Raw genomic sequence first — 20,130 nt, 5'->3', positions numbered from 1 at the left:
TTACCCTCCCTAGCAACCGGGCCAATTTGATTGCTTAGAGTCACTCAGCACACCCTGAATTCTAACTTGCGACTCCAAGGGTGGTAGTCAGCATCAAAACTTGCAACAGGTAGGTGTCAGTTTACGACACTCTCCATTCATCAGAATAAATGTTTATGAAGTGATGTCACACCACGTTTTTGCTTCACCAATAATGTAATTGAGTGTATTAAGCAACAAGAAATATTTAATACATTGTATGTGTCATAATTTATTTTAATTAAATATTACCTTATCGTTTCAGAATATCAGAGACCCCAGTTATTGAACTCATTTAAATTCACCAAGAAAACGCTTAGACCTAAACATAAACGAGTCCTTTTATTACTTTCTGCTATCAAAGCAACTGCAAGCTTTTTTCTCTCTTCCAAATGAATGTTTTCAATGTTTAATATGCACACTTCCCACTTTTTTACGTGGCAAACTCATAAAATCACCCCTCTGTGACACTTTCTGCTCCTCTTGTCGGGCAATGCTGAGCTCAACTCATGTGAAATGCACTTTACAATGACAAAAGAACATTATTGAAACTCAAAATGATTATTATTTGCCTGTTTTTGTGGTCTTTTCTGATAAAAGTCATGCACAGCAGTTTAAATAGGCTACTGTAGGAAAATAATACCATATATCTGTTTGTGTTTTTAATTCTTATACTGAAGTCAGTAGATTTGTAGCCATGGAAGTTTTAATAAAGGAGAAGGACGACGTTATTGAAACTCACTATTATTGTTGTGTTTTTTAGATGAAAAATAATTCTCCGACTGAAGGAAGACTTTAGATCTGCTTTGTTCTTTTAATGCTTAAACACTATAAAGTCTCTTGGTAGATTTCGGCCATGAACGACTCAAAATGATTCACTGACTCACTCATAGCACATAGGCACTTACAATGGAAGTGAATGGGGGCCAATTTTTGTTGCCATTATCATGTAATGCCAACAAAACCTAAAATCCTGAAAACTGTAAAAATTACAATTTAAACAACTTTTCAGCTTAAATAATACATGAGGTTTAACAGAAGAATTAATGTAAGTGCTTTTTATAAAATTATAAGCTTAAGTATTGATAAAAATAGACTATTTTACCCAATATTTGTCTGTTATGGAGTTTTATGCTTATTATTATGTTATTAATATGCGTAACAACATGCTAACTGCAATAAATTAAATGGCATCTACGCTTACATCTTTTTATTTGTTTCCCTGTCTCAACCTCGGGATTCCTATCCTGAGGTCACCAGAACCGGCTGGATCCAGCACCATTCCTGCTTCATGTTGGACTCCACTGCTACATGTTGCAGAATGATGATGACTAAATGCAGCCGGTGCCAGCCAAACATCACTTCAATCTATTATGACGGACTTCAGAGGATGAAATGATGCCAACTCCAACTTGCATCATCTCGGTCTGTTGATGGACTACGATCTTGAAATGAAATGCTTAGACTAACTATTGCCAACAAAAGCCTTCATCAGCCAATTAAAAAGAACAATTGCATCTATGTGAACTGCTGCAATTAATCAAGATGGACTTCAAAGACTTTGGTCATTAATCTTACAGTTCAAACACAATCGATGTTTAATCACTGACCCTTAACACTTAGTTTAATAATTTTAAACCATGATTTTACCTATACATAATTAATATTTACATTACATTCATAATGTTAGCCAGAGGGGAACTGGCCCCCACAGTGAGTCTGGTTTATCCCAAGGTTATTTTTCTCCATTAATCAACATCTTGTGGAGTTTTGTGTTCCTTGCCACAGTCGCCTACAGCTTGCTCACTGGGGTTAATACAATTATCATTTAATTATTTTTAAACACTATTAAAAATTGTATTTTATCTAAATTACACAATGATGATTAATCGACTTTATAGACATTAAAGTTTTATTGTCTGTTAATGCTGATATTCTGTAAAGCTGCTTTGAAACGATGTGTGTTGTGAAAGGCGCTATACAAATAAAATTGACTTGACTTGACTAACGGCAAACTTTATTAAAATGATTTGTGAGTCAAGTTTTCTGTGTGCTTCATATGAGTAGCGTAACATGTATGACACTCAAAGTTGCTGCATATGTATGGCTTTCCAAATTTGTAATTTATATGATTCCATTTTTTTAAGGATGCTGCCAGCAAAGCAACTCACTTTGTTTTAGAAAAGAGCCATGTGTTATGTCACAATTCCTATAAATGTTACTAGCCAACTGGGCAGTGTTTTATTTATTCACCAAGGCCAATTTCACTGGCAAGAGGCAACTGGCAAGTGTTAATTTAGGCCCAATGTGTATTTGTTTGTCAAACAATGTGCTTTACAGTAGAGGATGGGAAAGAGAAAAGGAGAGAAGGCCTTATTACAGTAATATATGTTGTTTTTACACTGCCATGGAAGGGAGGGCTCATGGCTCTTTTAATTGGCTTCATCTGAAATAGCTGTCATGCCTGCCATTTGGGCTGTAAGTCTTAATTAAACAGCAGTGCATGCTGGGTTGACTGCAGCCTCACCCAGTAGAGGATGCTATGTGAATCTGACATCTCACTCGCACAAACACAATGTGTGGTGCACCCATAAGTCCATCTCTCTACATCACATCCCCTCTATCACATACATACATCCAGCAGAATTCAAAAAGTCAGCTTGCTAGTGTCATTGAAATTTTGTGCCAGTCTGCATGAATCGAGGTAAGACAAGGAGGCGAAGTAGATGCAATGGAGGCTGTAAAAGGCTCATGGTTTATTCAAAAGGAACGCCTGCTGATTTGAGGCACTCAAATAAGAGATGTGGCTGAGCTAATGTTGTTCCACCTGCAATAAAGATTCATAAGGCTTAGGTGAATGCATGTGCATGAAAGAGAGAAAGAGGAAGAGTGGTTTGAGAGAGCTTACTTTAGATTTATTTTGATTGGCTTCTAAACATTGCTGCATTCTCAGCATGAATTCTGCTATTTTTATCTGCCTCACTGCATCAAAGATCTCATTCCCCTGTACGTATACAAATGAAGCACTAATTATCTACAACTCGTCAGCAGTCTTAGCCGCACCAATCTGACACATATCAACACCATTTTCCAATTTTTTTGCGCCTTGTAGTAAATTACAAAAAGTATGTGTAAGGCTCATGCACAATGGCTCTTTGCCGCAAAAGAGTACTGAATTCACCGTGGAGAAAAATGAAACAGTGGGATATGTAAATTGTTCCAAACTCTGCCGATCGTGTATTTCTCGACCTCTCTGTTTGACTTTCTATCCTAAACAATGAAAATATTAACGTGTATACATGCTTAATGAAGCCGAGCTACAATCACATTATCTAGGTCTATTAGTCCCAGATTTCATACGATTTCAATCAGACGTGAGCGTCTTTGTAATATTTTAAAAAGACAAATTATTGTTTTAGTCTGACCGAAATCAAACTTTTAAAGTGAATGTAAACATACTGATTGTTCACAGAACAACACATACTGAAATGTGCTGCTAAACTGTTAAGGTAGGACTGAAAAGATCAGGGCCCTTGTTGAAAATAATCTGCTGCCACTTTTTCATAATATCAGGATCCTTCTGAAGAATATGCAAAGTGGAAGGTGCTACACGTGGCCATGAACAGCACAATGGTGGACTTTCACACATTTTACTTGTTGGGGCAGCTGTGGCTCAGTTGGTAGAGTGGGTCGGCCACTACTTGCAGGGTTGGTGGTTCGAATCCCAACCCACATGACTCCACATGCTGAAGTGACCTTGGGCAAGACACTGAACCCCAAGTTGCTCCCAATGGCAGGCTAGCGCCTGCTGCCATTGGTGTATGAATGTGTGTGTGAATGGGTGAATGAGTCACAGTGTAAAGCACCTTGAATACTGTTAAGGTTAAAAAGGCACTATATAAGTGCAGACCATTTACTCTTATCATTAGTTCCCTAGTGTTTTTTAAAAGTAACTTACTTATTAACTTACCACAATTGGGCAGGCCAAGACTCTTTCATTGATGTGTAACTATGGGCGGTCATATGTTAATTTATTTTAATGGCTGTCTTAGAGAAAAACTAATATTTTAGAACAAACTGTTTTTCAACTTCAAAATTATCTATTTGGTCTGGCGAGGATGATTTGAGTTCTGAAATTTACAGTATGCTTTCATAATACATCAGGTGCTTTTATTTTAAAAGATCAAGGAAAAATAAATGTATCCTTTTATGACCCCTTTAAGACTTCCATGCAAACCATCTCTGTTACTGTATGACTGGTTAACCTCTTTGCGTGTTAAATAAATCATGTCAAAACCATGAAGATTTAAGAATGAGCTGTTCATGCAGATTTGCGCATTTTCATTTATCAGTACTTTTGGAGTTTTGCACCAAAGTTGATTTCTGTAGGTAACAGTATGTTTTAATAGAGCAATGATGTACATGTTGTTCTAGTGAAATTTTGTGCATTGAATGAAGTTCTCTCAAGATTCTGCCAGAGTACTAGAGACACCTTTAATGCAATCATCAAAGTTGATCACACTGAACAGTGCCAATTTATAGACTGTTTCAGTGCTGCTATCTCTAAGTAATTAAAGAGCACATCTAACAGGTATTTGGACAAGCCCACAGTCTCTAATTTAATATTTTCCATCGAGTAAAAGTGCATCCTGCTGTGGAGGTGTGCCTCGCAAGATAAATGGAAACAGATTGCAAATTGGCAAGCACACACAACAACAAAGGCAGCAGGTATCACTGTAGCCTGGGGCTTCATCTGTCCAACTGAAAGCTGTTGCTTTTTTATTCATCCTTCTGCTGTATCCATCTCTTCTCCTCAGCTGCCTCACCTTTTTGCCCTTCATGGAACGGAGCTCCGCCAGACTGACATCTCTCCACAGGATAGCTGAAACCAAACAGAAACGGGATCCTCTTGCAGAAGCAGTGAAGGGGAGCTTGACTCACATTGCTCTGTCACATCTCTAGTTATATCACAGCTGGAGTTTGGAGAAGGGCTTTGTTAAAGATTTTGCTAAGAATATTGAACGAACAAACATTTTCACAGACACTCCACACAGAACCAGTAATATGGCCAGATTTATTTTGACTGGGGTGGCCCACATGGGGCATAGACTTATTCAAGGGTGGCATGAAGCATATCCCAACTTCACTGATGATTATAGAATTATTAATAATACATTTTTTATTGGTCTCTATGTTCCTGAATGCGCTATGCGCAACAACCATGCGCTGTGCCTTATCAAACTTTTGTGAGAGCGCTCATTCTAAACACAACACACAAGTGGGCATGTGTGGGAGTGCTTTGGCCATCTGTAGGCATATGTGCACAAACTGTGGTTGTATGTTAATGAAGCGGCACAAATTGCAATTTGCTATAATTCTGAGAAATATGTAACTGCGCTAAGACTTCTGAGACTACTGCAGACTATTTGCAGTTTAGGGATTTCAGAAACAAATTATATCAAAGAGCCATTGATCATTTTTAATACTAGCCATGATTTGTGTGTCTAGGATCAATATAATTAACTATATTAATATTCTTTATAATTTAACTCAGCCTACATCCAGTTGGTCCTGATGAGCACCACATTTTTCCATGGGTATATAAGAGATTTTCTGGTGAAGCAAATATATAAATATATATTGATTGATCAAACCAATTCAAAGTTGCATTATGGTTTAATATGTTTTTTATTTTTTTTGCTGATAATTATGCTCCCATGAAAACATGTTCTCTCCCTGATATCTTAAAATAGTCGATGCATTAACGATTTGTTGTAATCTTTCCGATCACCAACCTAACACTTTCCAATCTACAGATGATCAATACAAACATATTTAAATGAATGGAGGGCCCCATTCAATCTAACACCTGCTCACCTATGTGTACAGCAGCTCCTTCCTCGTTCCTTCATTGAGTCCTATATGATATTTGTATGATCCTGCTGTTCAGTCCTGGTTTAAGACCCTTCAACAATTTGGATTTCATCAATATTTTGGCTAAATTTCAAAGTCTTCCTTCACTACAAGAAGGCTTGCTGATGTGCCTAAGTGATATAGAAAGCTGGTTGGTTTGAAAGGTTACCTCTGATAACGATTTTATTTATAATTTTTATTTTGCCTCCATTTGTCCTATTCAGATGCTTTTTGGATGGAAGCAAATGACGTTATTTGAATATCCATTCTGATTGGTCAGTTTACTAATGAGAGGATGCTGTATGCCCATCTTGTGGCATTCATACTGATTCATAGAGTGATTAAACTCACCTGGGCTACTGCGCATTACATTTTTTTTTGCCTTATATGCTTTATACAGATTGATTAAGTTGATTAAACAACTTTTTATTAAATTTGTTGTTGTTATGTTATTTGGAATACATTTTTGAGGAGGCTTAGCCTCCCTTGCCTCCTTTGACGGGCTGCCACTGATGCAAATATGCCTGACATTGAACAAGGATGCAGTTAATGCGCGGAAAGAACGTAAGATACAGAGTCCATGTATATATATTCTTCTAATGCACTGCATACAGCACCTTTTTGACAACCAAATTCTTATGAATGGACTGCCTTCATTTAAATCAATATTGCTTGACAGGGACTTAATAGTAGCTGCACTTAATGTTGTGTTGACTTCTTTTGTTATCTTACTACAATTTAATGTAATCCATGAAAAAGTGAAAAGGTGGAGTGCAGGAGTTTTCAGAGGTGAAGGTTCCGCCTCGGACTTGGGAGATGGCCAATCATAAGTTGGAATTTTGGGGTGGCACCTTTAGGACCACCTATCCAGACACTGCCAGTACAGTCTCATGACAACTTATAATAATTTGTTCAAGATGGCAAAATCATGAGATATAATACAACTTGGCTTGATACAATCCATGCATCACATTTTAGGTTACCTCCTCTCAAACACTAATATTTTAAGAACAAATTTTGTTACTCATTCCATATTTATTTATTAAATGACTGATGTATGTCAATAACCTGTTATATCTTATCTCGTCTTGTTCCAAACCCTACTGTTTGCTTTCTTCAATGGAGACACAAAAGTTATTATCCGACTGAAATCAAGGTTAGGTTCAGGGTTTTGGGAAGGGCTTAGCGTTTATAGTTAGGTTTATGTTTTGGTTAGAGTTTGTTTATTTGTTCATTTATTTCTCTTGATGGGAGTGGATGTCTTAAGTTTTTGTAAGAGCCAATGATTTTGCCATGGCTCTTGTCGTGAGACGGGGTTGGCCACACCTCTGTACAGAACAGAGCCAACAGTAATCATTGGCCTTTGAAATGAACGTGAAACTTGAGAACGTTTAATGTTTATTTATTTCTTTTTTCACAAATAAAAAGAAAATACTCATGCTGAATCATCACAGGAAAGAAAATAAAGGCTTAGTCCATATATCAATACCAAACTTACTCTCCTTGAAACATTAGATGAATAATAGCACTCTATGAAGTTTTGAATGCAGTAAAAAAGTCTATGATTTAGTCATGTCCTTCTCCACATAAATGTGTGTGTACATGTAAGTATGTGCAAGGGAATATCAGTGTGTGTGTACATTTCAATGTGAGCAAATATATTTTTAAGGTCTGCATGACCTAGTCCTCGGCAGTTTTGATGACTTGGAACAATGTGACATTGTAGAGGACTTGATGTCCGTTGTTCCAGGTATACAGCACTCTTTCCCGAGGGTTGTAGTCCATCATGGAGATGTGGGAGTACTGGTTATGAAAGGGGATGTCTGTGTACTCATAGGTGGAGGTGTTGGTGTAATATGCGAAGTAGATCTTAGCACCAGCCAGGTGGGAGTTGGTGACATAGAGCGTGCCACAGATTATGAACGACTCACCAGCGCTGCGTTTGGGGAAGCCAGTGTCCCACGTCTGCAGCACCTCCAGGCTCTGCGGCTCCAGGCGACTGATCACAATGTTGCCAGCATTGGGAATGGTGGTGTAGACAGCCCACAGCCCATTCTCGTCAGCCATGAGGTCGATATCAGATGAGCCTCCCCATGAATAGGGGAAGGTGTTGTTGTAGCCGGCACCGCTAAGGCTGCGCTGCACCAGGACGCTTCGGGATCGGAAGTGGTACTTGATGAGGATGTTACTCTGGTATTTGTTGTAGTAGAGGGAGCCGTTGTAGACCACATGACCTGTACCTGCCCAAGGGTGGGGGAGAAGATGCTGCACGAAGTTCTGGCCCTTCATGAAGTCATTCATCGTGCGGTACTCCAGCACGCGACGACCCTTAAAATAACCGTCCATAGACCACACCTGAGAGACAGAGAATAAGATGTAAGACAAAGACTAAGCAAACAATATATACAGCAGCCCCAAAAGGTATTTGGACAATAAAGCTATGCTTAATAATGCATAAATGACATTGCATTAGATTAAAAATATCAAACCAGGTGGCATCTGCAAAAAAATGCCTCTAGAGTTTTTCTCAGCACAAACTTAACTTTTCTAAGTTATTTTTGCAATTACTTTAAAACAGATCAAGGTGATTTTTAATGGATGTATGACACCAGTTCCCCTCAAGTTCACAGATGTGTGCTAGCAGTATAACTAAAGGTGCAGTTCATCACATTCACCAGCTTTGTGAAAAAGAAAGTGCCCAAATACACATGAACAAAATGTTTTATACAGTAAATTAAAACCCTCACAAACTTCTTTTGGTGAAAAGTGAGCATGTGCTATATTTCTATAAAATTAATGTCACTTGGTTTATTATTTTGTTATATATATATAGAAATAATATTCATACATTTTAGCGGGGCTTAAGTGTCCAGATACTTTTTGTCTTAATTTTAAATAGCATATTAAATCAATAAAGTGTGTCTGTGCTATTATATTTTTTTTTTCCAGGGGAGTTATAAACCCAACAAATTTCTTTTTGTTAAATGGTTTGCTTAAAAAAGTGTGCTTGTGCTCTTTCTTTCAAATAAATGCCAACTGGTTTGAAATTTTCTGGTTTTAAAATTTAGATATATCTTTTTGCCTTCGTTTTGAAGAGTATATCTATTGTTTCATAATTTCAAATTTATTTTTTTCAGAGTTATTTTTTTTTTTATAAATGTTTTGCTTATAAATTGTCCTTGTGTATCTATCTTCACAGTTTTGTTCTTTTTTTGCAGTTGAGTACATGCTTTACTCAATTCTGTGTACCCATTTTTCAAACACCACACAGTTTTTGCAGCAAGCAGCTTGACACATCTGTTCATTTCTCTTCCAAAATTTACTAACGTCACCAAAATACTTCATACATTTATTAAAGTAAGGGCATTCTACCATAAAAAAGCAAACATTCCCACTCAGCAAACACAGCTTGCCAGTCATAACACAATGACCTCAAAACCACAAAATACAGGTAACCACTTTTTTATTTATTTGCCAAGCATCTTGGCTTTGCTTTAGAAAACAACATTTACAAACATGTACAGGATGTGCAGGATGCGCTGCAGTGAAGTTTGCATGACCAAATTTCAAATCATGTGCCAATTCAATATGCATTAATGCATTGCACCTCGAATGTAAACTCTTTCTTTCTCGTTCTCTTCCTCTTCCTTTTGATACCAGTCTATCAGCTCTGTCTGCCATGTTTGCACAATGAAGTGTAGCATCAGTTCAGGCAGGTAACGTTAGTCCAGCTGCAATCAGCGGACGCTCGGCTGATCACAATCCTATCAATACAAATGAGATGCTAATCAGAGCAGTCCTTTTTAAGTCCTCCATTTTTTCATTGCCTTAGCTGCCTATTGTATTGCATGGATGCCAGCTTCACTTAACACTCTCCTCCATCCCCAGCTCCACTCTTGAATGGCAGCTTTTCTTTTTAGTTTTCTCTATATCTGCCTTGTGTTCTGTGCTCTAAGATTACAATCGTTTGCCAGTTTGAAATGCCAATCTTAAATGTGATATTTCACCTTGTTCTTGATTTATCAACATGGTATAGAGTATTTGAAGTTATTTTAGGTGTCCATATAATCTGTTATACAATTAAGGATTTTACCATGTTGCACTGTCAGAAAGTTTAAAACATTTGACAATGCGAGTCCTGGGTAGCTCAGCGAGTATTGCCGCTGACTACCACCCCTGGAGTCAGAGTGACTCCTAAGTTCTCCAGCCAGTTCAGTACTACTAAGCAACCAATTGGCCCGGTTGCTAGGGAGGGTAGAGTGACATGGGGTAACCTCCTTGTGGTCATGATTAGTGGTTCTCACTCTCATTGGGGCATGTGGTAAGTTGTGCGTGGATCGCGGAGAGTAGCATGAGCCTCCCGTGATGTGAGTCTCCGTGGTGTCATGCACAGCAAGCCACGTGATAAGATGCGCGGATTGACTGTCTCAGAAGCGGAGGCAGTTAAGACTTGTCCTCCACTACCCGGATTGAGGTGAGTAACCGTGCCACCATGAGGACCTACTAAGTAGTGGGAATTGGGCATTAATTGGGAGAAATTTGTATTCATTCTGCTGGATCTATTCTGCCACCCCTGGGGGGTTTCTTCGCTGCACTCCCTGATCTGTCAGGTGGGTGGAGAGTTTGCCCTGAACAGAACCGTAGAACCAACCAACAGAACCAGAAATAATTTCATGAATTTTACAGATATGGTAATTAAATACATTTTGTGAGATGAATTGATCCACAGTTCAGTCTGCAGACACTGATGTTTTGTTTATAGTATGAAGAGTTTTGAAAATATATACTCTGTATTGAGAAAAGAATGTAACCATTTGTAATAATAATAATAATAATAATAATAATAATAAATACAAAATAAAAGTCACATGGTTTGAAATTGTGTTATCTATTGCATATTGCAGTGACATTCATACATTATTAAGTGTAGCTCAGGTGTCCAAATACCTCTTGAGGCCACAGTATATAAAATGAATGGTGGATAGAAATGAAGAAAGAACCAAAATGATCCAGGTGAGCAATGAAAGGTAAGAGTATGTACCTAGGCAGGAGGAGAGAGCTAGCATATACATGGATAAAAGTACAGCACATCAAAAGAGATGCCATCTCCTGACTTGACAGCAGAGCCTTTCTTCCTGTGTAACCAGCAGTGATTCTCAATGTGCACAGTGTGTAAGAGTGTGTGTCTATGTGTGTGTGTTTGTGTGTTTTTAAATGTATTGATCTGCTCACGGTGGGAGAGGAGATGCTGTATGCGTTCTACACATGTCTGCAGTGGTTTCCCCTGCCCTTTTCCACTCTATACTCACAGGAAAAAAATCCTGTTAGCAGTCCTCCTTCTCCCTTTTCCTCTCTCTCTCACTTTTTCTTTTAACCCCTGCATGCAAGTATCTATCAAGCACACAACAGCCATGCTGTGCCCCATCTCTACCAAGCCATGCACCATGCTCTCTTTACTAACACATCCTAATGAAACTTCAGACAGGCTAATTTAGGATGGTTATTATGTGCTTGCTTCTGAATAATGAAGGCCCTCTGAGGATTTAACATTCCCCTGCTATCTTTGGCCTCCTCCCCCTTCCTCCCTCCTGCAGTCTCCCTCTGCCTGCGTATTCCTCCATTTCTCTTTCCACAGAGAGATGCGCTACATAGTTTTATTTTTAAGCTATTGTGGGGCTGCGTTGTGACTGGAGAGGAGGAGAGCAGGTGACTTATTGACAGGCAGTTTAACAGGAACATTAAGTATAGCATTTATTTTGTTGGCTAAATGAGTCCCTGTAGATCGTGGTGGTCACACCGCAGTTGGCCTCTATGTAATATCTCTCTGGATAGCTCTTCCTGCATGGAAATGTGTGACATGCTGAATTTGTTGACAGTACCTTATACAGACACAGTTCGCCTGATTGGCATGATGTATTCGTTAATTTACATGATAGGGGATTGATATTACATCTAAACGATCGAGGTGAGTGATGTGAGCATTAAAAGTCATGACAAAGGAGGGCATCATGGGAGATGAACTTTCAGCTTGTGGCACCCATTTAGACGCTTACATGGAACATAGAATAAATGATGACCCTCAATTTTTTTTTTGTCTTGTTTTCCAGGCAAAACTGCACAAGATATTACAGCAAGACAAAATATTGTTTGCAAAGAATATATATTGAATTTATTTATATTAAGTGTATTATATATATTTATGTTTATTAGCAAATAGTATTTTCTTAAGCATAACTTAACATAATAATTCATGCTTTAAAAAAATATTCCATCCAAGGGTTAAGAAGAAAAAACGTCTCGGTTACTGACGTACGTTCTCGTTCCCCTGATGAAGGGAACGAGAAGTTGTGTCGCTGAGTTGACACTAGAGGTCGCTCCTGCGGAGCACGGCCATCTCTGATTTTGAGAAAAGGCCAATGAGAATTGGCGTGTGGAATTTGCATGCCACTCCCCCGGACATACGGGTATAAAAGGAGTGACGCTGCAAATACACATCAGGTATCGCACTGAGGAGCGGAGCCAAAGACCCGGCGCTTTCAGCGGATGGTTCAGTATTGTGGCTAGCGGGAACACAACGTCTCGTTCCCTCCATCAGGGAACGGAGGTTACGCCAGTAACCGAGACGTTCCCCATCTGTCTCTCAGTCGACGTTGTGTCGCTGAGTTGACACTGGAAAATGGCACAGAGCTGAACCGAGTTACGCAGACAAGCGGTGCGAGACGGGCAAACCTCTGTGTGCCTCGTAGCCAGCGCAGCAAGCCGTCGCATAACTACCCCCTACACACTGGCAGGCATGAAATGGTCCCCTGCACCTAGGGGGAACAGCTAACTGCTCAGGAGTATAAGGACTGGCTGGCCCAGCCGGTGCCTTCTCTCTATTTTTCTGCCCTGTAAAAGGAATGCAATCATTCGGCTGGGGGCCAAATATAAATGGTCCAAGCTGGGGGGTGTCCCTCCAAAGAGGAGGACACCACGGAGACCACACCCGGCCCCGAGAGGGGGGGGGGTTTAGATGGAATACACACGGTCTTACCGGCTAGCAGCGGAAGTACATCGTGTGGAACGTCGCCGTGGTAGACCCTACCCAAAGGTGGGGAGGGGTTACTACAAACACGGCGACCCAGGGCAGAGGGCCCTCTGTCCAAGGAAGATGCGGTTTGCCGGTAGGGAAACCATTTTGCGGGATATACATCACACGGGGTTGCCAAAGGGGGAAACCAGCACATGTGGAGCACTTACCTCAGTACGGGTGCCTAGTGACGCCCATACCGGGGCGGCAGTGAGCCTCTCCGAAGACTCGACGGCCGCTAGGCTAGGGAGGAAGAACGTCCAGGGTTCACACTTCCTGCGAACGCAACTGGGGAAAAGAGTGCACGTCTTCACCTCAAGGGAGGGGAAAGGCGCTATGCACAAGCGATACACCCGGCCAGCTGACCCGAACGTACCTGTTTGTGTCACCTGATAACACACGGGACGAAACTGGCTCAACCCTGAGGTTATAGAACCTCGCAAAGGTGTTAGGTGTTGCCCAACCCGCGGCTCTACATATGTCTGCTAGAGAGGCGCCATGGGACAACACCCATGAAGCCGCAACGCCCCTCATAGAATGTTGGCCAGCAGGGGGCGGCACGTGCTGGGCGTGGTATGCCATCGTGATGGCATCGACGACCCAGTGGGCGATCCTCTGTTTGGAGACAGCGCTTCCCTTCCGCTGTCCACCAAAGCAAACAAAGAGCTGCTCGGAGCTTCTAAAGTTCTGCGTGCGGTACAAGTAGATGCGAAGAGCACGCACCAGACACAGCAACGTAAAGGTTGGGTCTGCCTCCTCCAGGGGCAGCGCTTGCAGGTTCACCACTTGATCCCTAAAGGGGGTCGTGGTAACCTTGGGCACATAGCCCGGTCGGGGTCTCAGGATGACGTGAGAGTAAGCCGGACCGAACTCTAGGCACAGTTCGCTAACAGAGAACGCCTGCATGTCCCTTACCCTCTTTATGGAGGTGAGCGCCGTCAGGAGGGTGGTCTTCAGAGAGAGCGCCTTTAGCTCTGCTGACTCAAGGGGCTCGAAGGGAGCTCCCCGAAGGCCCCGAAGGACCACGGAGAGGTCCCACGAGGGAACGAGGCGCGGCCTGGGGGGGGGTTTAACCTCCTCGCGCCCCTCAGGAACCTGATGATCAAATCATGCTTCCCAAATCCGGGAGGGCCAATAAGGGGCCACTAAGAGCACCTGCTCCCTGTCCTCCCTGACTTTGCACAACGTCTGTGCAAGTAGGCTCACTGGGGGAAACTGTGTGCCAGGGCATCTGTGCCGAGGGGGGCCTTGGCCAGAGAGTACCAGAGTGGGCAATGGGAGGATTCCGGAGAAGCGAACAGGTCTACCTGCGCTTGGCCGAATCGACTCCAGATCAGCTGAACCACCTGGGGGTGGAGCCTCCACTCTCCCCTGGATGTAACCTGCCGTGACAGCTGTTGAGGTAACCTGGGATGTGAGTGGCCCGCAGTGACTTGAGTCGGTGCTGACTCCAAAGGAGGAGACTGCGGGCAAGTTGTGACAAGCGGCGTGAGCGTAGACCGCCGCAGTTTATTTACGCCGCTGCGGCTGTGTTGTCCATCCGGAGCAACATGTGCTTGCCCCGGATTAACGGCAAAAGCCTCCTCAGGGCAAGTAGTACTGCCAGCAACTCGAGGCAGTTGATGTGCCAATGCAGTCGCGGGCCCGTCCAAGGGAACCGGCAGGTACCGGCAGGCGGGGCCTCGCGACGGGGCGGAGCCCGGGGTGCTGAGTCTAGGGACATCAAAGCACTTACCTGGCTCCTTGTGACCGCTCCCGGAACAGCCTGGGACGGGGGAGGAAGAATTTCTTCCTCGTGGCCCGCGAAGACCGTCGGCTCGGGGGCGGGGTTGTGCCACGGCTGGACGTGTGGAAGCGGAAAACCCGGTTCCAGGGCGCTGTACCTGCCAAAGAGAACCGGTGGGAAACCGGAAGTGGAGCCCGGGGGCTGAGGAAACTGCTCTTCTTTTGAAAATGTGGGTACCGCAGCCCGTTGGGCATGCGGTGAAATAAACCCCAAAAGGAAATAAGGATTCTCCACCCGCCCCTCCGGCGGGGGAGGGAGTGGTCTGCTTACCAGCTCCCGAAGTGCAGTTCCCTGAGTCCCAGGGCTGCCCGTCTCAGGGGCGCTTCGAAGCCTTCTTGGCGGCCGGTTGTGAGGCGGGGGGCGTCGCCGTCCTGCGGGTAGCTCTGCGCCGGGGCCGGCCCCGAGGGGCGGGCTGTGGCGGGGCTGGTGTTGGTACTGCAGGGGATCGCTGGGCGAAGAGCAGATGGGGTGCGGGGCCTGTAGCTCCGCCTGGGCAGGATGTGCTGTATAGCCTCCGTCTGCCTCCTTACCGTTGAGAACTGCCGAGCGAAGTCTCCAACGGTGTCGCCAAACAGCCCAACCTGGGAGATGGGGGCGTCAAGGAAACGTACCTTGTCAGCCTCTCGCGACTCGACCAGGTTGAGCCATAGGTGGGGCTCCTGGACCACCAAGGTGGACATCGCCTGCCCGAGAGCTCACGCCGTGACCTTCGTTGCCCAGAGGGCGAAGTCGGTCGCTGAATGCAGCTCCTGCATTAGACCCGGGTCAGGACTACCCTTGTGTAGTTCTCTAAGTGCCTTGGCTTGGTGCACCTGCAGGAGTGCCATGGCATGTAAGGCGGAGGCGGCATGTCCAGCGGCACTGTAGGCTTTAGCCGTCAGAGACGACGTCAGCCTACAGGCCCTGGACGGAATCGTCGGGCGGTTCTGCCAGGTGGAGGCGTTTTGCGGGCATAAGTGCACCGCGACCGCTTGGTCCACCTGGGGAATCACCGTGTAGCCCCTTGCCGCCCCGCTGTCGAGGGTAGTGAGAGCGGAGGAGCTTACCGCTCATGTGCGGGCAGTGAAAGGTGCGCGCCACGAGCGCGTAAGCTCCTCATGCACCTCCGGGAAGCGGTGCTCCGGCCCCAGGAACCAATCGTCGAGCCGCGAGGGTTCGGGGGGAGGCGGAGGGTTCCATTCCAGCCCGACACTCGCGGCTGCCCGGGCAAGCATGGCTGTCAGCTCCGCGTCAGCCTGCGACTGAGCCGCCGCACCCGAGGATGGGAGCTCAGCCGAGTCTTCAGTGTCAGACATGACAAATCCGCTCTCCGATGCCGTGATCGAGATCTCATTGTCGTCAGGCGCTCCAAACATGATCGCGGGTCCGCTATGAAGCGAACCGGCAACCACGCCCCAGCGCTCGGTTGGAGCATACGAGCGTGGCGGGGAGTGGGAGGTCCATGGGGTTGTACCCGGCGGAGAGGCTCCCACTGTGGTCCCCATATCGCCCCCAGCGCTAGCCGACACCGCCTCATACCCGTAGGTAGAAGGACCAAGTCGGGGAGCGGCTGGGGTGCCTTGCGCTCTTATGAGTGCGAGGCGCGATCGCAACGTAGCCGTGGGCATGCTCTCGCAGTGAGTGCATGAACCATCCATAAGCGCTGACTCTGCGTGGGTAGCACCCAGGCACAAGAGGCAGCGATCGTGGCCATCAGACGGGGAGAGAGAACGACCGCAACCAGGAAACACACACAAACGGAAAGACATCTTGAAAAAGACACTTCACCGTTTGTGCCACTCTTTTAATGTTTTTTTTTTTTTTATATATATATATATATATGTATACGAGAATATAAATATATATATATAAACAAAGTTATTCACTCCGTAAACTCTTTTATCAGCCTGCTGAAGCGCCCAGGGGTGTATGCTCAGCACAACGTAGTATGCGAGGGGGAGGACCGCTGGAAAGCACCGTAAAGCCAACAGCTTGCAGAGATGAATGAACAGCAGAGGAATTGAACTCTATGGCTATGATTTGCAGCATCACTCCTTTTATACCCGTATGTCCGGGGGAGTGGCATGCAAATTCCACACGCCAATTCTCATTGGCCTTTTCTCAAAATCAGAGATGGCCGTGCTCCGCAGGAGCGACCCCTAGTGTCAACTCAGCGACACAACGTCGACTGAGTGACAGACGGGGAACTCAATTTAAAATATACTGTAAATCACTTTCCAGTTACAGATTGTATTAGTCAACATTGGTTAACTACATTAGTTAATATGAACTTAAAATAAACAATACTTTTACAGCATTTCTTAATCTTGGTTTCAACATATATGTACTAATGCCTTTTTTTTTTTTTTATGAATATTATAAGTCCCAAAGTCACCCTACACTAGGGGTCTTCAATTAAAGTTCCAAGAGGTCCGGTCTTGACATTTCCTTCCCAGGAAACGTCCGGACAATAAAAACTTACACAGTGTCAGTAGTCAGTACGGCTTTGATATAATGCAAGAAATACAAATTTTCAGGGGATAGTTATAATACATTTCCAATTTGGCAGCTATAGTACTTTGTAAAATAAGAGGGAAAAAAAATCCTAAAGAGTCAAAATAGTCTCTTCATAACTGGGCAAGTATGAGGACATGAGACTGTCAAATTACATTCAAATGCATATGTATGGAGGCATAGAAGGCTTGTGACTGATAATGTTTATATTAGATAAAATTAAGGAAGTGTAAAAGTGTGAATGGACCACATTTATATTTTCCTTAAAGTGAGAACAAACAACATACAAGCAGTGTACAAAAACACTGTTTGCTGTAGTTAAGTATAAATGGGCTGACTATCAAATAATGGACACGTTTTCATCTTAAGCAGAGAACACGTAATTTCAAAGTTTTTGTTGTCTTTTCTTGCCTCTTATTATTAAATAATAATCTCTTATTCATTTTCAGAAAATGAAAACAAAAATCAGTTTGTTTATTATGAAAGGCTTGTAACATGTTGATTAATAAAGCAAATTTTTTACTGGGAAAAAAACGTTAAGGTCGAAAGTCGCTCCGGAACAATGTTAAACTGTCCTGTCACAAACCTGGCTTAGCCAAACCGTCTGAGTCATATCAGACACATGAAGATGAACTCTTGTTATCTGCTGTATATATTAGCAAAAGATGCCGGTATCCATCTATATTGCTGCTCAGTGTATGTCTCTGCTACACTCTACTGTTGTTATAATATCCGTGTCTGTAGCTCTACTATGTGATGCTTCATGTCTGCTCACATTAATGTGGGAAGAGTGGCAACGCACATGGAGCGGGAAAGTGTACAAATACTGGCTGTCTATTTACTTGTTCATATGATTCTGTTGCAGACATTTAACACGCTAGTTTAAAGGGCCATTCACACCAAGCTTTTATGCACATATGCTCACGCAATCCCTTGTGTTAGAAAACTAGCACAAAGATTTAGATCTCGGTCTGGATTGAATTGACCTTCGGTCCAAATCCGGACCGGAGTCCACCTATTGAGTACCCCTGCCCTATCATCCTCTACACCTAAACCTAATCCTAACCTATCCTTACAAAAACTATTTTACTACATTAACCATTGCATCACCATGGTATTTTTTAGTAAAATCATAGTAACCACAAAATTAAAACATGGTTACTATATTTACACCATATTGCTATAGTAACACCAGGGTTAATTGCATTAAAACTATGACTTCTGCCCAGAAACATGGTTACTACTAGTGTTAATTTTGTCAGCTATATTTTATTTAGTCTTAGTCCTGTGTCAAATGTCCTTGTAAGTTTTTATCATATTTAGTCAACCTAATTTATCTAGTTTATCAAGTATTGTCACCAGATACATGCCAAATACATAAGTCAATGGTCTATGCATAAGCCTATGTGACCTTTGCTGCTTATTTTCAGCTCCTTCACAACAATTTGCTTGCCTATTAGCTTTATGAGTTCAGTTCAGCTATAAAACACAGCCTACATAATATAACACCACTGCCTTGTCTTAATATAGCTTATTAAGTTGTCTAATATAGTTTAAAAACAACCTAGCATTACCTCCAAGACATTAACCTACCACAATTTATTTGTGGTTTGCATTCATACCATCTTCTCTTTCTCCCAAGTCCAACTGTTGCTGTCATTATTTGATGAACGTTAGCTTTCTGTAAAATTTCCCGAAAGGTACTCCTCACTGTGCTTGCTTAGTACTGATACACTGTGTACAGCACAGGAAAGGAAACTGCAGGTCATGCCATCCATTGAACAGGATATTTGGAATGTAACTTAGAAAGAAGAAAAAAACAGACAATAATAAAAAAGGTAATCGATGAACATTTTTTGTCATAGTTTTCATTACTACAATATTACTATATTAAAACCATGGTTAATTTTATTTGGTTCAAATTCACGAGTAAAATGTACTTATTTTAAGGATCTTATTTACAGAAAAACAAGACAAAAAAACAAGTGCACACTGTGAAAGTCTTCTCCTTCAAGATTGTCAGCTCTTAAGTAATCACTGACAGCGATCTGTGAAAGTTTCGCCTAAACAAGTTGTTAATATCCAACCCCCCGATGGAGGGATTAATATGAGGACTTTGGCTTCGACAGAAGAAGTGAGAATTGTGGGAAGGATGAAGTGTGGGAGGGTAAGATTTTAAATGTGGTAGGGAATAAAATGGAAGGAGGAGGGGAGGGAAGAACCATCCATCACTGACTTAGCTCTCTCTATGCTGAGGAGCAGCTTCACTTCACCAAAACACTGACTCAGTCACAGTGTGTGTGTGTGTGTGTGTGTGTGTGTGTGTCTCTCCAGGGAGAGGCAGCTCATCATCGCAGTGTCAGTGATGGAGTGATAGAGTGCAGTGAATATTTCGTTCTTACCCTATTATCAGAGCTGGGGATCATTGTGTCAGTCATCCAGGAGCCAAACCTTGACCCTGAAGCGCGGATAGTGATGGGGTTACTGACGCCAGTTAGCTTCCCACAACCTGGTGATATAACACAAGGGTAAACTCTGTAAATGGAAGGCTTCAACAAGGCTCAGCGGTGCTTTGATGAACCAGTCGGCATCCACGGTGCAGAATGATTATCCATTAGATCATCATTTTTGATTTTCTTGTGAAGTCATCAGTTTTACTTCAGATAGAACATGAGCTTGCCTCATCATGCATCTGAAAGCCAATTACTCTTTCAGCTAAATGAACTTTGGACGTTTTGAAAAACAGAATGAGGCTTGCTAGCTGGCTGTTTTTAACGCTCTGATTAAATTGCTTATCTAATTGGACAGCAAGCACATTTTGATTTAATTGGGTCTAATGTGGTCTCCCCAA

The 20,130-nt window shown here is 42.9% G+C and overlaps 1 protein-coding gene across 2 annotated transcripts in view; it reads right to left on the bottom strand.

The window, feature by feature from the left end:
- Positions 1-7,375: 7,375 nt before the first annotated feature.
- Positions 7,376-20,130, bottom strand: part of LOC127648041 (noelin-2-like) — a 135,675-nt gene continuing 122,920 nt past the window's right edge. For both annotated transcript variants that reach the window (XM_052132619.1, XM_052132618.1), the window contains exons 5-6: positions 19,682-19,788; positions 7,376-8,286 (exon numbers count right to left, since the gene is read on the bottom strand). In XM_052132619.1, the coding sequence (XP_051988579.1) occupies positions 7,612-8,286; positions 19,682-19,788 (782 nt within the window). In that variant the 3' untranslated portion in view covers positions 7,376-7,611. The remainder of the gene's footprint in view (positions 8,287-19,681; positions 19,789-20,130) is intronic.

Source organism: Xyrauchen texanus, chromosome 8, assembly GCF_025860055.1.
Source record: "Xyrauchen texanus isolate HMW12.3.18 chromosome 8, RBS_HiC_50CHRs, whole genome shotgun sequence".
NCBI lineage: Eukaryota > Metazoa > Chordata > Actinopteri > Cypriniformes > Catostomidae > Xyrauchen > Xyrauchen texanus.
This window is presented reverse-complemented; position numbering and strand designations above follow the sequence as displayed.